Source organism: Otolemur garnettii, unplaced genomic scaffold (assembly GCF_000181295.1).
Source record: "Otolemur garnettii isolate 467f Iridium unplaced genomic scaffold, OtoGar3 scaffold00247, whole genome shotgun sequence".
Classification (NCBI taxonomy): Eukaryota; Metazoa; Chordata; class Mammalia; order Primates; family Galagidae; genus Otolemur; species Otolemur garnettii.
Window position 1 is genome coordinate 1,533,998 of NW_003852642.1, and position 19,862 is coordinate 1,553,859.

The window sequence follows — 19,862 nt, forward strand, 5'->3', positions numbered from 1 at the left end:
CAACATGCTCTCCATTAAGTTATGTTAAATTGGGTTATGTTGAAAGGGTTATATCAAAAGGTGTATGTTGGGTGGATTATTGGAAGCTAATCATGAGGTAGTCACATGATGTTTAAATGGATCAATGAGGTCATTGCTGTATTATGCACATGTACAAAATTCCCTATATAAACCAAGGACAAATAAAGAAGCTCGCCATTTTGCCTGAGCAAGCAGATGGTCACCTTTATTTAAAACACATAAGCATGCTTATTCTCCGTAACATTGCTCTTCTGCGAGACCCGTATGGCAACATTCTCTAAAATTATGCTAAGATAATGGAAAGATAAACTATAGAACAGGAGGGCCATAAGTCATTCATTCACATTAAATAATTCTGACAAAGGATTTGTATTCGGAATATATAAATATCCCCCATAATTTATTGATCAAAATATAAACAGGTTAATTAACAAAATTCTAAGTTGTAAGCAGACACTTCACAAAAAAAGTATATGAACAGTAAATAACTACACAGAAAGAATTTCAACATCTGTAAGTATCTATAATATGTAAATTTTGACTATAATGGAATATCAGACAGAATTAAGAGATGGTCAATTAATTCTCCAAAAAGTAGAAAGTGCTGCTTCAGAATCCAAACAAGAGGATCAACCTCATGAAGGCTGAGATCATTCTTATGAGATTTAGTGACCACAAGACACTAAAAAGTCCAAAATCTGAAATATGTTAATTCACAATTAAAGCATACATTTATCACTCACTTAGGTAATTGAATTACCTTCTCTCCAGTGAACCACAGGTACCTGGGAGGGTATCTTAGGAATTTGGAGGAAAATAAAATATCTTTCATGGTCCCAAGACTCTATTCAGTACAGCATTGAATTAAATAGTATAGATTTGACCAGATACTGCCTCCAATCTTCAAAATCAAGTTAAAATAGGATTCTGACTCACTTCTACTAGAAAATAGTTTTCACTTCATTCATTAATTTATATATTCATTCAGCAATATTTAGTGAATGTGTTTTATGGAGTAGGTACTATCCTATGTACTGACAGAATAACCAACAAAATTAATCCTTCATGAAACTCATGGTCTGGAGATGGGGAGAGAAGACTCTCATAGGTTAGTGTGAAAAAGTAAAGTACAAAGCCCACTTATGAATGACTTGGCTTTATGTGATCCTCTGCTCTTTCCTATTCTTCCTGATTGCAATTCTCACCCTGCCCTTTTATTTGCTCCCTCTAGTCCATATCCATATGTTACCAGATGAAGAGGGTCCTGACAACTGTCACTGTCAATCAATATGCAAAGATGGGAATAGGTCCACCAAACTTCATTTGTCAGAAGGCCAGTGATTCTGGAGAACAGTGAGAACAGCCTCTCTGTGACTGTTTTTCCATTTCCAAAATCACAATTTCATACATAAAAATTAAAAACAAGAACTATATTAACTCTTTTCTTAAGCAACAGTAAGTAACACTTACCTTAAACAATAGTAATTGCCACAACCCATTACCTATAATAGACAGTAATTGACATACTTCATGACCCAAAACAAAATTTCTATTTCAAAAGTTAATCTCCTACATCAATTGCATTCAGTTAAAACTGAGTTCACAAACTAGAAGAATGGGAGACATGAGGTACAAATCACTTAGGACCCAAACCAACCAGACCAGCTATGTCATGTCAGCCCTAGCCTCAATGACTCCATCATATTGTCACTATATGTGCCTACATGTATATATTTGTCTCCTCACTATTCCTTTAACAAACTAAAGAGGGTGATGTGTCAGGACTTTCATATTTATGATGCATATACCCAGAAAGCACTTTCACAAACTGAGTAGGTATTGGTCCTACTAAGACCTGCTCTGATATTGTCAGGGAGTTTTTCACTCACTCATTCCATTTCTTGCTTTATTTTTCTTGAAATCACTCTTCATATGTCAAAGGCACACATCTACCAGTTTGGGAACTGGCCCAGTCTGGGTAGGAAATGATGATCAAAGCATGCAGACCTGATGACAGCTCACAGAGCATGTTAAACCATACTCTACCAATGTTGGCTATCAAGACACAAGTGTAGGTCCAGGACTGAGAGAGTATAGTTACCTTTTTTCTTTTTTTTTTTTTTTCCTGCTTTCTCATTCTTATAGATACTACTATAGGATAAAAAAGTAGGTTTCATGCAACATTCTCCACAGAAATAGAAAAAGAAATCTTAATTTTTTTATGAAGCCACAGAGGACATAGAACAACCAAAGCCATTCTGAGTAAAAAGAACAAGCTTCAAGGATCACACTTTTCGACATTAAAGTCTACAAAGCTATAGTAGCCAAATTAGCATAACACTGCAATAAAAAACAATACATAAACCAGTGGAACAGAACAGAGTACTCAGAAACAAATCCATGTATTTACAATCAGTTCATTTTTGACAAGGATACCAAAAACCTACGATAGGAAAGAGCAGTCTTTTAATAAATGGTGCTGGGAAATTCACATACAGAAGAATGAAATACAAACTCTTATCTCTCACCACATACAACAATCAAATATAAATGGATTAAAGACTTACATCTAAGACATGAAACTGCTAGGAGAAAACATTGTGGAAATACTCCAGGACATTTGTCTGGGCAAAGACTTTTTGGGTTAATATCTCAAACACATAGACAGAAAAAAAAAAAAAAAAAACCAGACACATGGGGTTTCATCAAACTAGAACTCTTCAGCACAGCAAAGTAACAACCAACAAAGTGAAGAGTCTACCACAGAATAGGAAAAAAAATAATTGCAAACTCACCATCTGACAAGGGATTAATAACTAAAATATATAAAGAGGTCAAACAACTCAATAATAAAAGAATAAAACATGAAAATAAACAAATTTAAAAATGGACAAAAGGCCTGAGTAGACTTTTGTTAAAAGAAGACATATAAATGACTGACATATACATGAAAAATAAATTTAGTATCACTAGTTATCAGAGAAATGCAAATCAGAACCACAAAGCAATATTATCTTTTCCCAGTTAGAATAGCTGTTATCAAGATGGCAGAGAATAATAAATACTGATGAAACATGAAGAATGGAGAACCCGCCTACACTGTTGTTTGGGATGGAAATTACTACAGTGGAGTTAGAGCTTCTTTAGAAAACTAAAAATAGAACCACCATATCATCCTGCAATTCCACTGCTGAAGATATCTCTAATAGAAAAAAATCAGTCTGCATTCTCATATTGATTGCAGCAACATTCACAATAACCAGGATATGGAGTCAACCTAAATGTCCATCAAATGATGACTGGATAAAGAACATGTGGTTTATATACTTGTACACAACGGAATATTATTCAGACATTACAAGGAATGAAATCCTGTCATTCTCAGCAACGTGGATGGAACTGGAGGTCATTATGTTGAGAGAAATTACCAAGCACAGAAAGAACTATCACAAGTTCTCACTTACATGTGAGAGCTAAAACAGTGGATCTCAGGAAAACCAGGAGATGGGTGGTTAACAGGGAGAGAGGGGATGAAAAGAGGTGGATTAATGAGGGTTAATGAGTATAAATACACAGAAAAAAGAATACCTTATGTCTGATAGATCAGTAGGGAGAATATAATTAACATTAATCAATAGTACATTTTGAAATAGGTACAGGAAAATAATTTGAAGGTTCCTACTGTAAAGAAAAGATAAAAATTTAAAGTGCAGACATCCCAATTACCTTCATTTGATTGTATGACTATATGAAATTATCATACATACTCCAAAATATGTGCCTCTGTGCATCAATAAAAACTAACAAAAAACCAAAGAAACATATAAAGCAATATAAATAATTTTACAATATTTTAAGATAAAATTTGAACATTTCAATGACATAATCAAAAGAGGTAAAATGTAATATACACATATTTATATTTATATGTTCATATATATAACAAGAAACAGGTTTATATCTTTAAGAAAAAAGTCTAAAATGAATAAGAAAAAATATAAACACCACAATTTAAAAAATAGACAAAGTATAGGACCTGGACTCCTCTGAAAAAAATTTAAATAAGCAATAAACAAATGAAAATGTTATCTTATGATCAATTATACATACACACACACACCCCCCATAAACAAGGATATATATATATATGTACACACACATACACATATGGATAAAACATCAAATCTACTTAAAGAGAACAGGGAACAATATAATAATAAAATAGTGGAGAGAGATGCCATATCTTGATGGGAATTTTTACTGGTAAAACAAGCAAAAAACTGAATAATCCTCCAGGAAATTTGATTGCTATCAAAAGCTTTATGAAAGAGAATTTTATTGGATCAAAAATATCATTCTGATGATATATCTTAGAGTAATAGTAAAAGCCATACTCACATGATCCTCATTTTTATGCAATTTGTAAAAGGAAAAAAGAAAAAGAATCCTCACCTATTATGGTTGATGAATTTCTAGAAAATAGTTTAGAAGTTATTAAGCACTATAAAAATTGAATGAATTATCATCTCTATGACATTTAATATATCTTTTAAAAGTTTGCATCAGCAGGAGTACTATGGATAGGCTCATCTGTTTTTTGGTTTGTTTGCTTGTTTGTTTTTTGCAGTTTTGGCCAGGACCAGGCTTGAACCCGCCACATCTGGGGGCCACTGCCCTACTCCTTGAGCCACAGGCGCCGCCCCAGGCTCATCTGTTTTGTATTGATTTTACAGAGCACTAACTATTCCTTGTGGTCTTGTCTTTGACTATCTATGCTTTCTTTTTTTCAAATTTATTGAGATAGCACTGTAAACTCTAGCTAATAATTTGACACATAATTCTAATCATATGCACAAATTATGAAAGATAGAATTACTCAATAACAGTGATTTGTTAACTTGAAATGTTCATTACTTAGTCAGGTAATGAGGATATTTTATGTGACCTGTGACCAAAACATCTATGTCATTTAATAAACAGTTTCTTTTGGATAAGTTTGCTTATTGCTCTTTTAACATCTTTGTTTCTTAGACTGTAGATCAATGGGTTTAACATAGGACTCACAAAGATATAAAAAACAGCTATAATTTTTCCCTGTTGAACAGATGCCTCAGAAGGGGGCCTCAAGTGCATGCAGAACAGTGTCCCATAAAAGATGGTGACAGCTGTCAGATGGGAGCCACAAGTGGAGAAGGCCTTGCTCCTGCCCTCAGCAGAGCGGATGCACAAGATGGCTGTGAAGATGAAGATGTAGGAGATGAGGATGATGGTGAGAGAGCAGGTGAGGTTGGAACCAGCCACCACAAACATGGCGGTCTCTTTGACATAGGTGTCTGAGCAGGCGAGGACCATGAGAGGTGGGTCTGCACAGTAAAAGTGGTTAATCTCATTGGGTCCACAGAAGGACAGACGGAGCATCAGGATGGTTTGTGCCAGACCATTCACAAAGCCATAAATATAAGCAGCAACAACAAAAGAGAGGCAGACACATCTGGACATTTTGCTACCATATAGCAAAGGCTTGCAGATGGCCATGTAGCGGTCATAAGCCATTGCTGTGAGCATATAATATTCTGTGATCACCAGGGCAATGAAAAAGTGAAATTGTATAGCACAACCAATGAAGGAAATCGTCTTTCTCTTGGATAAGAAATTAACCAGCATCTGAGGAGTGATGTTGGTGGCATAACACAGATCGACAAAGGAGAGGTGACTCAGGAAGAAGTACATTGGAGTGTGAAGTTTCGAGTCACTTCTGATTAACAAAATCATGCTCACATTGCCACTGACTGTGACAAGATAGATGACTAAGAACACCACAAAGAGGACAGGTTGCAACTCAGCTCGGTCTGTCAGTCCCAGGAGAATAAACTCAGTCACCATTGTATAGTTTTTCTTTAACATTGTGTTTGCTTGGCTTCTAATGAGATCTAAAGAAATGGAAATAAAAATACATGTGGCTTTTGTCATCTATTCATTGCCCCCATCTAATATTTCTTCCTCTTCTCTAAAACTTGTAAATAAACAGCCTAGTGAGCATATGATTGATGCTTTAAACATCTAAGTTAATATAGAGCTCCTCACACGCAAAAGCAATTATATTTCAAATGATTTTCTGCAAGTCCTTTCATATTTGAAGAGCCTTATCTTTTATCTTTTTGCAAGTCTTCTTCATATGTGTTCATTGACCTTTCTTGAACACTGAAGGTAAACATTGATTTTTTTTTAAATTGTAACGTTTTGCTTTACAATATACCTTAGAATGTATTATCTAAAGCATCTGGCATTGAAATTCATCTACACTTTTCACAGCTGAGTGAACATAGGGGAGTGGAACTGCTGTGTGGTGCTTACCTTTATAGAACAAAGAACTCTTCACTTGCCCCTCTCAACCCAAGATAATTTCGAAGCTGTTTCATTACCCTGTAGTATACTGCTCACTATGCCCACTTTAGCCTGGGTGAGGAGCTCAGCTACAAATTGGGGAGTCTAAACTTAACTTTTAAAACCTAGTTCAAGATCATTGTTTTCTGTATTTTTGACCAACTGAGGTAAAAGTTGGCTGTTATAGAACAACAATAACTCTAAAAAATTTTCAATACGAAAGATGTACACACAGACACAGAGTGCATAGACAATATCCGTGTGCATGTTTATGTGGGGTACACACACACATATGTTGTGATGCTATAGATGTTTATGGGGGACAATTAAGGGAAAAGGAGTGCATGCAAATACTTCAGGGAAAGGGAGAAATTATGAAAAATTGGTTTTCATATCCTCAGACAAAAAAAGAAATGACTTTATTTTAACTCTGCCTCATTCTAACACTTGTAAAATTAAGATAAATATAATATGGATTCAATATGAGTTCTTTAAAATATGTAACAGATCATGGCAAAATAATAATCTTAACTGTACATCTGAGACCATACTTACAATATCATGAAGTGCATCTCCCAATATTTGGGCAGGATAAATGGAACCATGAAGACCATTATGGAAATATTGGCATCTTTGTTTGATGACACACGTCCAGATTTGACAGTGCTATACTGATAATATGTCAATAGCTTTTTTATTAACTACCATACCGGCACTGGGAAAAGGTCACTTTTCAAGGTAATTAGTAGATTCAACACTCAAGATATTGTCCATTATATTACCTTATTCTGTACAGAGGACTTTGGACTTACTGACCAAGGTAATAGTAAATCAGTGGAATCATAATTATTTGGTCTTCATCTTTTTTTAAACTAATAGAATCCTACTAAATTTTAACAATTATTTTAATAATAATTTCCAAATAGGAAAATATTATTTTAGCACTAAAATGGTATTTTTCACTTGCATCTATTTATTGAAATATTTGTCAAGATTCAAAATAACTAACATCTCCATCATTTTACTGTGGGGAAAAAAGGTAACACAGTCCAGACAATTTTAACTGAGTACTTGAGGGCAATCGCCTTACTTATAAGAAAAGAACAGAGTATCCTTCGGACTCGAGCAAAGATATCTCAGAGAGAAGCTTTGCACATGGAGAGAAGTGGCTGTGGGAACATGTGAGGTTTTGCCCCCTGACATTCGTCTTTCCCTGAGATGTTCTCGACTAAACGCTGCCACTCTTCAGTCTCCCAAAGAGTTCTGCAGGTCAGTCTTTGGCTTAAACAAGGGTGGAGCCTCCTTAACACGTAGTCATGGTTCAATTTAAAGTAGAAAGACAAATTTAGAAAACATTCTTTCATAACATATATTTTTCATTAACTTTAAATAATTAATATAGATGGTGAGCCCCAAAGTGTCCCATTCTTCATGAAGGGGGTACAGGACATTACAAGATACAAAAAGTAGCACTTACTTAAAAGGAACCAGAAAGATTATGCAATACCACTCCTTTTTTTCTTCACAAAGCCAAAGTAACCAAGGTCGATTCCTGAGCCTCAGCAGAGTATTATAGTGACTGAGAGTTTGCAGTCACTCTCTCTGGATGTAAATCCAGGTTCCTCTGGTTTCCTACTGTGTGGTCTGTGGCAAGTGATTGCTCTCTGTGTGTCTTACTCTTCTCTTTCATACAATTTGGTTAATAACAGGAGAATTAATTTAGAGGACATTTTAAGAATATGTCTGCTGTGCAGTAAGCACTTCCTAAGTTGTGACTACTAGTGTGATTTGATGGATGATTCAGGTCTGATCTAGGATGAGACTCAACATCAAAGCATGAGCTTCTTTAGGGACAAGGATGTTACCTAACCTGGTTGTAGACTCAGGAAGCCCAGACTGGTGCTTTCTCAGTACGTAAAGATGAAGTTAACATTCTCTTCAGTGGAGTCCACATTCCATTATGTAAACCCTCTGTAAACATCATTCTGTAAACACCTGTTGTGGGAATAGTAGCATTTTCATGAAGACATTTGCTAATTCACTAGAACGTATTTCAGCTCAACTTATTTTTATTGATTAAAATATTTATTTCTATATTCCAAAATATTATTTTATAGTGTAATCCTACCTGAGTAAGAAGAGGGATTTTACGATGACAGAATGGAGAGGCCAAACCTGAGGAGCTTATAAGGGAACTGTCACTTCAGGATGAAATCCCTACGGTTCAACTATTTCCAGCAAAAATTCATTCAAATTATGAATAGCCATTAGTTTTCCATTCCTCTGAAAATCCTAAGCTCATTGAGGAGCATCCATTTTGCTGACTATCCCTGGTGATAGTTGAGAAACCCAGGGAGTTGAATCTCCTGAGAGTGATGAAGTAATGGGAATCTTTGTTTGTTTTACTTTAGTCTTGAATGACTTAATAATATTTCATCTTGGGAAAACATCAAGTTCTCTTCCTTGCAGTCTATGAGATAGAACAGTAGATGATACAGAAAGTTTTAAGAGTCTAGAAAAGTATTGGAAGATCAATTAACTTTTGCTGAACTTGAACCAGTTATTTACCGATTTTGAGCCTTACAACTTTATCTTTTTAATAAGGATGATAAGACACATTGTGGATGTTCAGATAATACTGGTGTGCTGGTCGTTAACTGTTTACCACTCCTGCCCAGAGCTATAGTCTTTTCTTTTCTGCTTTGCATTGCCCACCTGGAGTTTAACCCCTGTGGACTACATCAACACAGCTTTTTGGTGTCTGGTTTCCAGACTGACTTTGCACATGAAATTAAAACTGAGAAGGAGAGAGCAGTAACTCGGTTTCTTTTTCATACCTTCCCACCTTCAATACAACAGGAATATGTGCTAGATATGTGTGCTAGAGTGCCTGCCTCCCTCCAAGGAGAAATCCTGGAATGTGCATTGGGGAGAAAAGTGAAAAGAGATATTTTTTTCCTGGTTCCAGCTCTAACTGAGCTGTGGTCCTTAAGGCCTAAGGGTGGAAACAATTTTCTACAGTCAGCCTCCATGTGTCAGCTTCCTGGGCCGATTTCTTTAACCAGGCCTGTATCCCCTATCTTTTCACTGGATCCCCACAGCTAAACCATGTGAGTAGAATTTTGTTTTATGCTGCAGCTCTGATCCAGACAGTAGTCAATAAGGGTTGCAGTGGAGGCAGTGTGGGAGGTAGACAGGTAAACTTCTCAGTGGGGTACCTCAATCCTGGGGTATCCAGAGGAAAGCGCAGGTAGGCAATCCCTGGGGGCTCTTCAAAACCTCTACTAAAGATGAAAAGAGCCGAGAAGTGCCCATTCAGGCTGGACTAGGCCTAGGTGTTGGAGAGTCAACTGGTGGGAGGGATTAAGCTCTCTGAATTTTTGATATGTAGTTGGATTAGGAAACCTGGTTTGCTTTCCCAAATAGAACAGAGTTTCTGCCTCCCTCTTCCTAAATACACTATCAGCTGTCTGTTCTGTTTGCAACCCCCTCCCATTTACCCAGCCTCTCTCTCTCTATCCAATCTTTCTGAGAATTTGGGATTCTTTCAATCCTATCTTTTAACACTTTCACATTTTGTAGATGCACCTTTGTTAGAAATCAATAAAAGCCTTCTGAGGAGGCCAGACAAGGCTGCACTTTCTCGGTTCACTCATCCCAAGTTAATGTAAACCTTCTCCATTCTCAAATTTATGTTTTCAACTGGCATGAGTTATTTATTTTCAGCGTAGTTTTCTGAGTGGGCTTTCAAACAAGGTGGGGTTAACACCCAATGACACCCAACAAGACAGTAGCAGTCATAATAGTTATTATAACAACTTGATACACTTCCTTCTGGATCCTGATTCAATTAAGGATCACACACCAGTGTCTAATATTAAAATTACCTTAGCATTATTGCAGGCAAATTTGGACTTGAAAATATAGCTAAGACATGTTTTTTTTTTTTTTTTTTGCTCCTTTGCTCTGAATTGAAATCACACAAATGCAGCAGTGCATCAAGCTAAGCCTGCTCCATCCTCTCTTGTCCAGATCTATGACTAGCCTCAGCATCTTTCTATTTGGCACAAAGAGAAGAGGATGCTTTGGGTTAGTAGCCGGGAGGTTTTGATAACGCTTTTCACCAATCTACATTCCCCCAACAGAGGTAGGGTCTTGGCAGGTGCTGGGAGATCATCACAAAGGGCCCTTCAGACTGTTCCCTCCAGTCTTCATTCCTCTCCCTCAACCCTCTTTTTTTGTCATGCTTGATACCCCTTTACAAGTATGTATTCCAGAAATCTCTGAGTCATCTTTAATTTCTTCCTCCCATTTCTAATGCATCCCATGGCCAAATGTTACCCATAACTTTGACTATCTCAAAAATCAAATTTTCCTACAGTCAAAAAAAGAATACAGAAATCGACTCAATTGCAAAGAAACATCAAAGAAGCTTGCAATTATACTTTGAAAATTGGAGAGATCCTTTTTAAAAAGATCTCTCAGAATGTTATTAATTTATTTCATTAATGTAAATGGCAACTTTAAGAAAGTGCTATGAATGGAAAGTGCACGGTACATGGAAAGCAAGTGATGGTGCCTACTTCTTTTAATCTTATCAACCACTATCAGCCTAGTACTTGATACTATCCTTTTTACCTAGAAACCCTAATAGTTTTGAGTTCTCCCCTTGAGTCTTATCCACATAAAATGTTTGCACATAGATAATTTTTGTATCTATTTTATAATCATAAATTCTATAATTGTCCCATTGACATAATTATCCATAAATGTAATTGCCCACTAAACATCTTAATAAACCCATGTGTTTTGAGGTGTGTTCAGAGCTGGGCCATAAATATCTATAATAATTTTTTTTTTCAGTTTCTGGCCAGGGCTGGGTTTGAACCCACCACCTCTGGCATATGGGGCCAGCACCATACCCTTTTGAGCCACAGGCACTGCCCTAAAGTAATTTTTATGTGAAACCAAGCTGTTACTGTATTCTTTTTTTTTTTTTTACTGTATTCTTAAGAAAAAGAATTATTTAAGTGTGGCACCTGTGGCTCAAAGAAGTAAGGCTCTGGCTCCATAAGATGGAGGTGGTGGGTTCAAACCCAGCCAAGGCCAAAAACTGCAAAAAAAAAAAAAATTATTTAATTCCTCTGAGTGTCAGACCTTTGATCTGTAAGAAATAAACAATAATATCTATATCATAAGGACATGTCAACTGTTCATTAAAGTTTGTTTTCTTTGGCAATAATATGTATAACAACTTGAAAATGCTTAGCATAGTAGTGGCTGTTATCTAATAAGTATTTAAGAAATGATAATAGCTCTCATACTAAGAAAGTTTTTAATGTATGTGGTCTATCACCAGATAACATAAAGAAAGCATGAAAGTGCAGCCTATTTTGTTGTTGTTGTTGTTGCAGTTGTCACTGCTGTTTTTAGCTGGTAGGGACCAGGTTTGAACCCACCACCTCCCTGGTGCCCTACTCCCTGAGCCACAGGTGCCACCCAAATGCAGCTTTAAATGCAGAATTAAATTCTTTGTAATTGCTTCTTTCTTCCATTCAGCTGAACACAATTTCAATTATCATTATTATTTTTTTGAGATAGAGTCTCACTCAGTCACCCTAGGTAAAGCGCCGTGTCATCATCATAGTATATAACAACTTCATACTCCTCAGTTCAAGCAATCCTCTTGCCTGAGCTTCCTGAGTAGCTGAGACTACAGATGCCCACCAAGACCCCCAGCTAATTTTTTCTATTTTTAGTAGAGACAGGGGTCTCACTCTTGCTCAGGCTGGTCTCGAGCTCCTGAGCTCAGGCAATCCACCCACCTCAGCCTCCTAGAGTGCTAGGATTACAGGCGTGAGCCACTGTGCCCAGCTTCAAATAATTTTTTATAGTGAATCTTCTATAAATCCAATCAATTCTATTTGTCCGACCGGAATTTAGGAAACTCCAGATATAATTCCAACCACCAAAAGTGTGCACATAGTTTATAAAGTGGAAGTTTACAGTAAAAAACATTTGTAAGATCGTCAACAATGGGTCAATTGTTGGTGAACAAATTCATATTCAAAGTTCTATAGGGAACACGGTGTATCATCTTGAGTGAGGAAACATTTCTTTGTCAAACATTAAAATACAATTTCTCCAAACTAACATATTTAATCAAAATTTCACAGTAGCTTGGCTTCATCACTGTTACAAAATATAAGAGGTAATATTACAGTAAAGCTTTCACCCATTTTGGTTAATCAACTAGACAGAAACACATTGTTCAAAGTAACAAAATAAAGAGTCTATGCCAGATATTTTTAAGACTGGGGTAACATCTTTCCCTACACTAACATGTACTTTTTGTTTATTCTTTGCATGTTTATAGAAACTAGTAAATAAATAATTTGCATATTTCTCTTTCTTCAGAAATAAAACTATGATAACCAAATACCTGAGTTCTTACATCAAGACATAATTACATATTACATGGAATTGTGAACAGTGTTTCTTTTAGGGAGTAGCTTTGAGCTTAGAGATTTCAGTGACTCCTTTTGAACTTTAGGAGCTCAAATTCCCAGTCATTCACATCTTACTACTGTTTTCCCTTCTTTTGAGTCCATTAGCAATAGGGAAATGAGACTTAGATTTGCATGTGGTGTTGCTCTCCAGTCTTGCTTGGCCTCTAATCTGCCTGGTTTGCATTTTCTCTTCTGTCACTCATGACAAGCACATCTCAGGGCCATTCCTCTCTCTTGGCTAGACACAGCCTGCTAATCTTCCCTGCTGACCTAGCTGCATCTTGATTTTCCCAGGAGCTACAAATCTCTCCAATATGTCTACCTTTAGGTCCATTCTAGGAGGTCTGCGCTGTATGACTCAGCTTCACAAGTTCAACACGTCCAGATCCTGGAATCTTAGCTTTTGGTCATCAACTCCTAGGTATTTGCTTACTCTCTATTAGGGCCTTGATGGAAATTTGAGTACTGTCCATGCCACATGGAAACTGAAGAGCATAGAAATATTGACTTAAAATTTAAATGGGAACTGCTTAAATAAGCTGAGCCCAAAGTTGACTTTGCTTTGGCAAATTTAATTCAGAGCCAAAGTCTAGTGCAGCAAGATTGAGACAACCAGTCTCAGAGAGATCTTCTAGAGCTTTACTTTTTTTTTTTTTTTTTTTTTTTTTGCTTCAGCTTTCCACTCATGCTCTTTTCCTTCCATGCTGAAGGGCCACACTTTGAGATTTTACTTTCTTTTTGTTGTAATCTATACATGGTTCATGTTGAGTATTAATGGTCCAAGACAGTAAGATTGTCTTCATCATATGAAATATATATCATAGTATGTGATTAATATTGTTATTCAAACAGTATTATTATGAATCTGGCCCACTGATACTAGAACTTTTTATTTCAAATATTAATGTAGATGGGATCCATAAAGGAAATATTATATGAGCTCATATATCTCTGGAATCACAAATTAAACATTTGTTTGTATAAGTGGCCTATGCTAGTATGAGCTAATTTTATTTAAACTGATCATCATCATTTAGTTATTTATTCAATAATTCTTCAATGAACATTAGCTGTGCACATAAAATGTTGTGTTGATCTTCCTAGGGATACCGAGATGAACTTGGCATTAATTCTATCTTCAGAGTATCTGAAGTCCAGTAGAAGAAATAGAAAATTCAAAACAGGAGGCACATAGTACCAGAGAGGCAGAGGAAAATCACCTTAGGCATTCAGAAGTAGAAAAGACTATTCTACTGAGGATATAATGAACAGAACCACGGTAAAGATCTTTAGACTGGGATGGAAGGGAATTATTTTTATCTTTCCTTTTGGGATAAACATGGAAAACTTTTTACCCTCAATAATTCCAATAGCAAAATCTACCCAGGTGTTTGGGGATTCACTGAAAAACACCATATATTTCTAATGATAAACTCCCTTAAGATGAGATTTTCGTAAACACCTTCAGAGGGAGCCCTAAAAACAGTCCTAAGTGATTTCTTGATTAATGCTTTAGGGATGAATCTCCCAAGGTTAGCCATTCAGGTATAAATTTTCCCACTGCAGAGCCTTTTGAAGAGGATCAGAAATTACTATACCTCCACAGGTAAGTCTAGAAGTTTTGGAAGTCAAGAATTCATAAAAAATTTTGTTTGATTTCTTTTTCGTTCTTTTGCCCACAAAGTGGAATTAGTTGCATCCCTAGGAATTTCCACATTGAGACAAAACCACAGACAGACAAGCCCCATGCTCTTTCTAGCAAAGCAAGCAGGTGACTAGTCTTGCATTAGGATGTCAGGTAGGCCCTGCAGCTATCTGCGACCTTAGTTACAGATCCATTATTTGTGATACCGCTAAGATTTACAGTAGGTTTACAAGTTGAACTTTAGTCAATTCTTATAAATCAAAAAGGCAGGAAGTAGTTCTCTATTGGGTGAATTCTCCAATGATAGATCCCAAGAATTTGGTGCAAGAAAATACATTCCCTTGGCAGCACCTGTGGCTTAAAGAAGTAGGGCACTGGCCCCATATGCCGGAGGTTATAGGTTCAAACCCAGCCCCAGCCAAAAACTGCAAAAAAAAGAAGAAAGAAAGAAAAGAAAATACATTCCCATACCATATGCCTTCAATTATTTCATACAATTATTATTATTAGAAAAGTGTCAGGGGATTTGGATAAAAGTGAGTATAAGATAAAGAATGAAAATAAAAAATAAATAAATTTCCTTCCTCATGCCTAGAGGCTGCCCTTCGGTTTCTCCAAATCGGGTTGGCACTGAAATATGACAGCATTTCTATACCAGGATCATCAAAATAGGCTGACATTGTTTTATTCACAGGGAGTAAGTACATCTTTCTCAGCTGTGTTTCTGTCCCTGCCAACACTGGGATGGATTTTTCTGAGCTTTCAGCTGAAGTATCCCATTCCCACGTGACCAAAATTCACAGAAAGGGTTCTATGTAGCCTGAAGTTGTCTTTTTCTACTTTGTTGTACATAGAACTTTGAATATTACCCCATATTATGCATAACTGGGGTAATCTTGTTATTTAAATTGGAGTAATTTTGTACATTTAATTATTATTCTCCTTTTCCATTCAATTTCCTCTCTCACCTTTCTCTTAGATGGAGAGAGCACCAGTGAGTGAATCTCAACCAATATGAGTTGTGTCCATCTGGTGGGGGCCCCTGGTATTGCAAGTTATGTTAAATGATGTGTGATTTAAAAATGTTAGACACTATCTGCATGGACAATTCCAAAACTCCGAACACATTTGTGGGAATGATAACACATAATCCTCTCCCACATTAGCTCATAACTTGCAACTATACCAAGGTCTACTTTCACAACTGGTGATTTATGGGATGCAATTTTTTTTTTTCATCTGTATCCCATAAATAATCAAACTCTGAGGTTTGTGTAATAAATAATAGGATGATGAAACCCTTGGAAGAAATTTTCTTCCTTTTCTCCCTTTCTAGAGTGCAAAAATCTATGGGTTAAGATCACAGAGGCTCTGAAAAAGATTTTCTCTTTTCAAGCTTTCTAGAGTCAACAGAATAGTATGGGAGTTGAGGTCAGAGGCTAAGGCTTTACCCTCTTCCAAATTGTTGGAGAAAAGGTTTATGTATATTTTACAACAATTTTTATACTTGGCATGGGGAAAGGAAGAGTTTGTGGCAGTATTTCAAAATCTTATGTAAGCAGAAAGTGTAAGTTGCCAGGAAGTAAAAGGAGGTGCAAAGTATGTAGTTTCAACCGGTCGCTTCAATTGTGTAGTTGAGGGTGTTCAACATTGGCTGTACCTTACAATTAGGAGGAATCTTGTTAAAAGTCATACTAATGTGTGTGCCCCACCTGGGTTGGGCTGGAAGCCTGGAATCAGTGTTCACGGTGTTCATCCATGATTCTAACGTGAAGCCATGGCTGATAACCACTGATCTAAATAGGTTTGTGAATATGTGATAAATAAAGAAATATAGTTATTCTGAAAGGTATAAGCCTTCTATGTTATTCTGCCCTTGTAAATTTTGCTTTAGGGAGTAAGGACAGCTGATTCTTGCAGTCCTGGGTCAACTTCCGCCTCATTTCCAATCATGTAACCTGAAAGTTTTTAACCATTGATATGCTAAGGTTGGGGTCAGGCACTATTATCACTAAGTTTATTGCTAAAAAGAAAAACAAATAACAATTGATTTTTTGATTTCACTGATTCTAATTCTGCTCCCTTCTATACATTCTTCACATAGCTATATTTTTTTGGTAGTAACTCAGTCTCTGGGATAACATTGGAGAGATAAGGGATCTATGTACAATGAAAAATCTACTGATATAAGTTGGTTAATTGACCTCATTGATTTACCCACTTATTCAACTAATGGTTACCGTGTAGCTACTATAATTCCAGTAATTTGTCCAAGTGCTAGGGATATGGCAAAAATAATGCTCCTGCCCTCATATGACTAACATAATAAAAAGGACAACAAAAACTTATAAAAAATAATTTCAGAAGTTATAAATCATATGAGGAAAAATAAATTATGATTCAAGAGTCATTTGGAATAGAGTTCACCTAAATAAGGGATAAAGTGATAGCTTTCAGAGGAGGCATTATGAAGAGAGGGATCTAAATGAGGTGATAAAATGAGTCACTGAAAAGGATATCTTAGGCAGAAAGAAGAGTGTATACAAAGGCCCAGAAATGGGAATTTCTCAGCATGATCAAGCAACAGCTAAAAGGCCAATGTAACAGGAGAAGAAGGACTTAAAAGAAAAAGGGATAGGAAAAGTTTGGGGTGTGGAGTGGAGACATCACATAGGTCCATCTATATCCTGGTAAGAAGGTCAGATTTTAGCCCAACTGTGATGGTAAATCTTGGATTATTTACCAAGTCAGCAACATGCTATGATTTATGTTTACAAAATATCACTGGCTGGTGTCAGAGAATAGAGGATTTTAAGTGAGGTAGAACGGAGACTACTGAAACAGATAATTTTATAAAATTAAAAATTTATGTTAGGTGAAGAAAAAAATCCAAATGATCAGCTGTTGATTTGGGAAAAAAATGAAACTGGGATGGAAAGAACATCAAGGGACTGTGAGATGCTCATTCCCATTGGAGAGTGAGAGATGAGGATGAAACTGAGCTCAAATGTGTACACAATAGGCTTTCAAGAAATACACAGTCTTCCAATTTAAAGAACGTTTATCTCTGCCGTTAATGATGGAAACAGTCTAGAGGCAGTTATTCATTCACCCCATTCCCAAATCAAGTACAGTGTCATCATCAGACCATGGCTGTAGCCATATTTGAGAATCCAGGGCTCTGATTCTATAGTTAGGGACACCTAAGAGCTGAGTCAAATTCCATGCATATTAGCAAAGTGGAAGTAGGCGTTACAGAACTGCCAGCACAGTGTGGTGTATGGACTTCAAAATCTTTTGTACTGACTGTTTTAACCAGTACCACAAACAACTTGAAAGCATCAACTGCTGAAGTCTCCCATCACTGAGGGAAACAGCCTTTGTAATTCTCATTTCAAAGCCAGGTTGCTTGATTTTGCCTCTTCTTAGGTTGCATATGATTTATCCCTCTTTTTCTTTCTGACACACTCTTCTCTGCTTATTAGAGACTATGAGAATGAAGATCTATCCCAAACACAATGGAACTGAGGCAACCGAGTTTATTCTTCTAGGACTCACCAGCCGGCCTGAACTTCAGCCCATTCTTTTTGGGGTGTTTCTCCTGATTTACCTTATCACCCTAACCGGGAACTTTGGGATGATTTTACTAATCAGATTGACTCCCCGATTGCAAACACCCATGTATTTTTTCCTCACTCACTTAGCATGTGTGGACATTTTTTATTCCACTAACGTCTCTCCTCAGATGCTTGTTAATTTCTTATCTGAGAAGAAGACCATTTCCTATGCCGGGTGTCTGACCCAGTGTTTTGTTTTTGTGACCCTGCTCCTTACTGAGTATTACATGCTTGGGGCCATGGCCTACGACCGCTACATGGCAATCTGCAATCCCCTACATTATAGCAGCAAAATGTCCAGCCCCATTTGCATCTGCCTGGTGACTTTCCCCTACCTCTGGGGTTCCATGGTGGGCACCATGCAGGTAATATTGACTTCTCGCTTGTCCTTTTGTGGACCCAACACCATCAACCATTTCTACTGTGCTGACCCACCCCTCTTAATGCTGACATGCTCTGACACTTACATAAAGCAAACTGCCCTGTTTGTGTCTGCAGGGATTAACCTCACGGGTTCCCTGCTCATCATCCTCATCTCCTACATTTTCATTTTCATCACTATCATGAGGATCCGTTCCAGTGAAGGGCAGCGTAAAGCCTTCTCCACCTGTGGCTCCCACCTGACAGCTGTCACTATGTTCTATGGGTCCCTATTCTGCATGTATCTGAGACCAGCAAATGAGAGATCTGTAGAGCAAGGGAAAATTGTGTCAGTGTTTTGTATTTTTGTGAGTCCCATGCTGAATCCATTTATATACAGCCTGAGAAACAAGGACGTGAAACAGGCTTTGAAAAGAGTGTTTATGAGAAAACTTGGTACAGTGGAGAAAAGTTCAGTATCTACAGTCTCCCAATAAAAAAAAAAAAGTTAAATAAATAAAATAAAAAGTATCCCTCATTGTTTTTTATTGAACACAATTCTCTGGCATTAAAAAAAAAAAAGTACATGTTTTTTATATGAGTAGCTTGGGATCAAGGGGAAATCTAATGAGAATCAAGCATTTCCACCTGTCAATTCTCTCCCTTATCTCTGCATCTTTCCATCCTAGCAAATACAACACAATATTTTCTACATAAAAGCAAATGACACCACCTTTTCATCAGATTCCTCTCAGAGGATGAAACTAACCGACAAACTCTGGGACATCAGAGAAATGATGCCCAGCTCTCAGTAGCCTACAGCCTAACAGCCATATCTTATATATGGTGAAAGTTTGGTTAAGTACTGAATTTCTTTTTAGTAATTGATTCAATTATAATATCCAGAAAGCTAACTAGTTTATCTTTTTTCTCTCTTCTTAATTTCCAATATAAAGAAAATTTGAATTTAATAAAAAAGGCAGGAGAAAAGCGAGGGGGGAGAGAAGTGTAGCAAGTGGGAGAGTGGTTAAGGCAAATACTGAATGGGCGTTCTCTATGCAAATGGGGAGCCACAGAGATTTTACCCAGGCTCATGGGAAAATTGCTCATCTAAATTCTGTCTGTCACACAAACTCCATACTCCTTGACAACCTGACAACCACTCTGAACGATTAATATAATGAGTAAAGATAATGTTTATATGTTAGTTACGTAGTTTGACAGAGACAGAAAGGAAAAAAAAACAAAGAAGGAAGAGCTGCCTTTTAAATTTTATAGCCTAAAGTTCCTGCCTTCTGCCATGGCTTACAGCCTGATTTTTTCCCC

General features: G+C 36.8%; 2 protein-coding genes across 2 annotated transcripts; one reads left to right on the top strand and one right to left on the bottom strand.

Annotated features, from left to right (window-relative positions):
• Positions 1 to 4,986: 4,986 nt before the first annotated feature.
• On the bottom strand, positions 4,987 to 5,925 carry LOC100954792 (olfactory receptor 1030-like). Its single transcript, XM_003802484.1, has one exon. It carries the CDS (start codon positions 5,923 to 5,925, stop codon positions 4,987 to 4,989), a length of 939 nt encoding a protein of 312 aa, XP_003802532.1.
• Positions 5,926 to 18,049: 12,124 nt separating this feature from the next.
• LOC100955108 (olfactory receptor 5M11-like) lies at positions 18,050 to 19,033 on the top strand. Its single transcript, XM_003802485.2, has one exon. It carries the CDS (start codon positions 18,050 to 18,052, stop codon positions 19,031 to 19,033), a length of 984 nt encoding a protein of 327 aa, XP_003802533.2.
• The last annotated feature ends 829 nt before the right edge of the window (positions 19,034 to 19,862 follow it).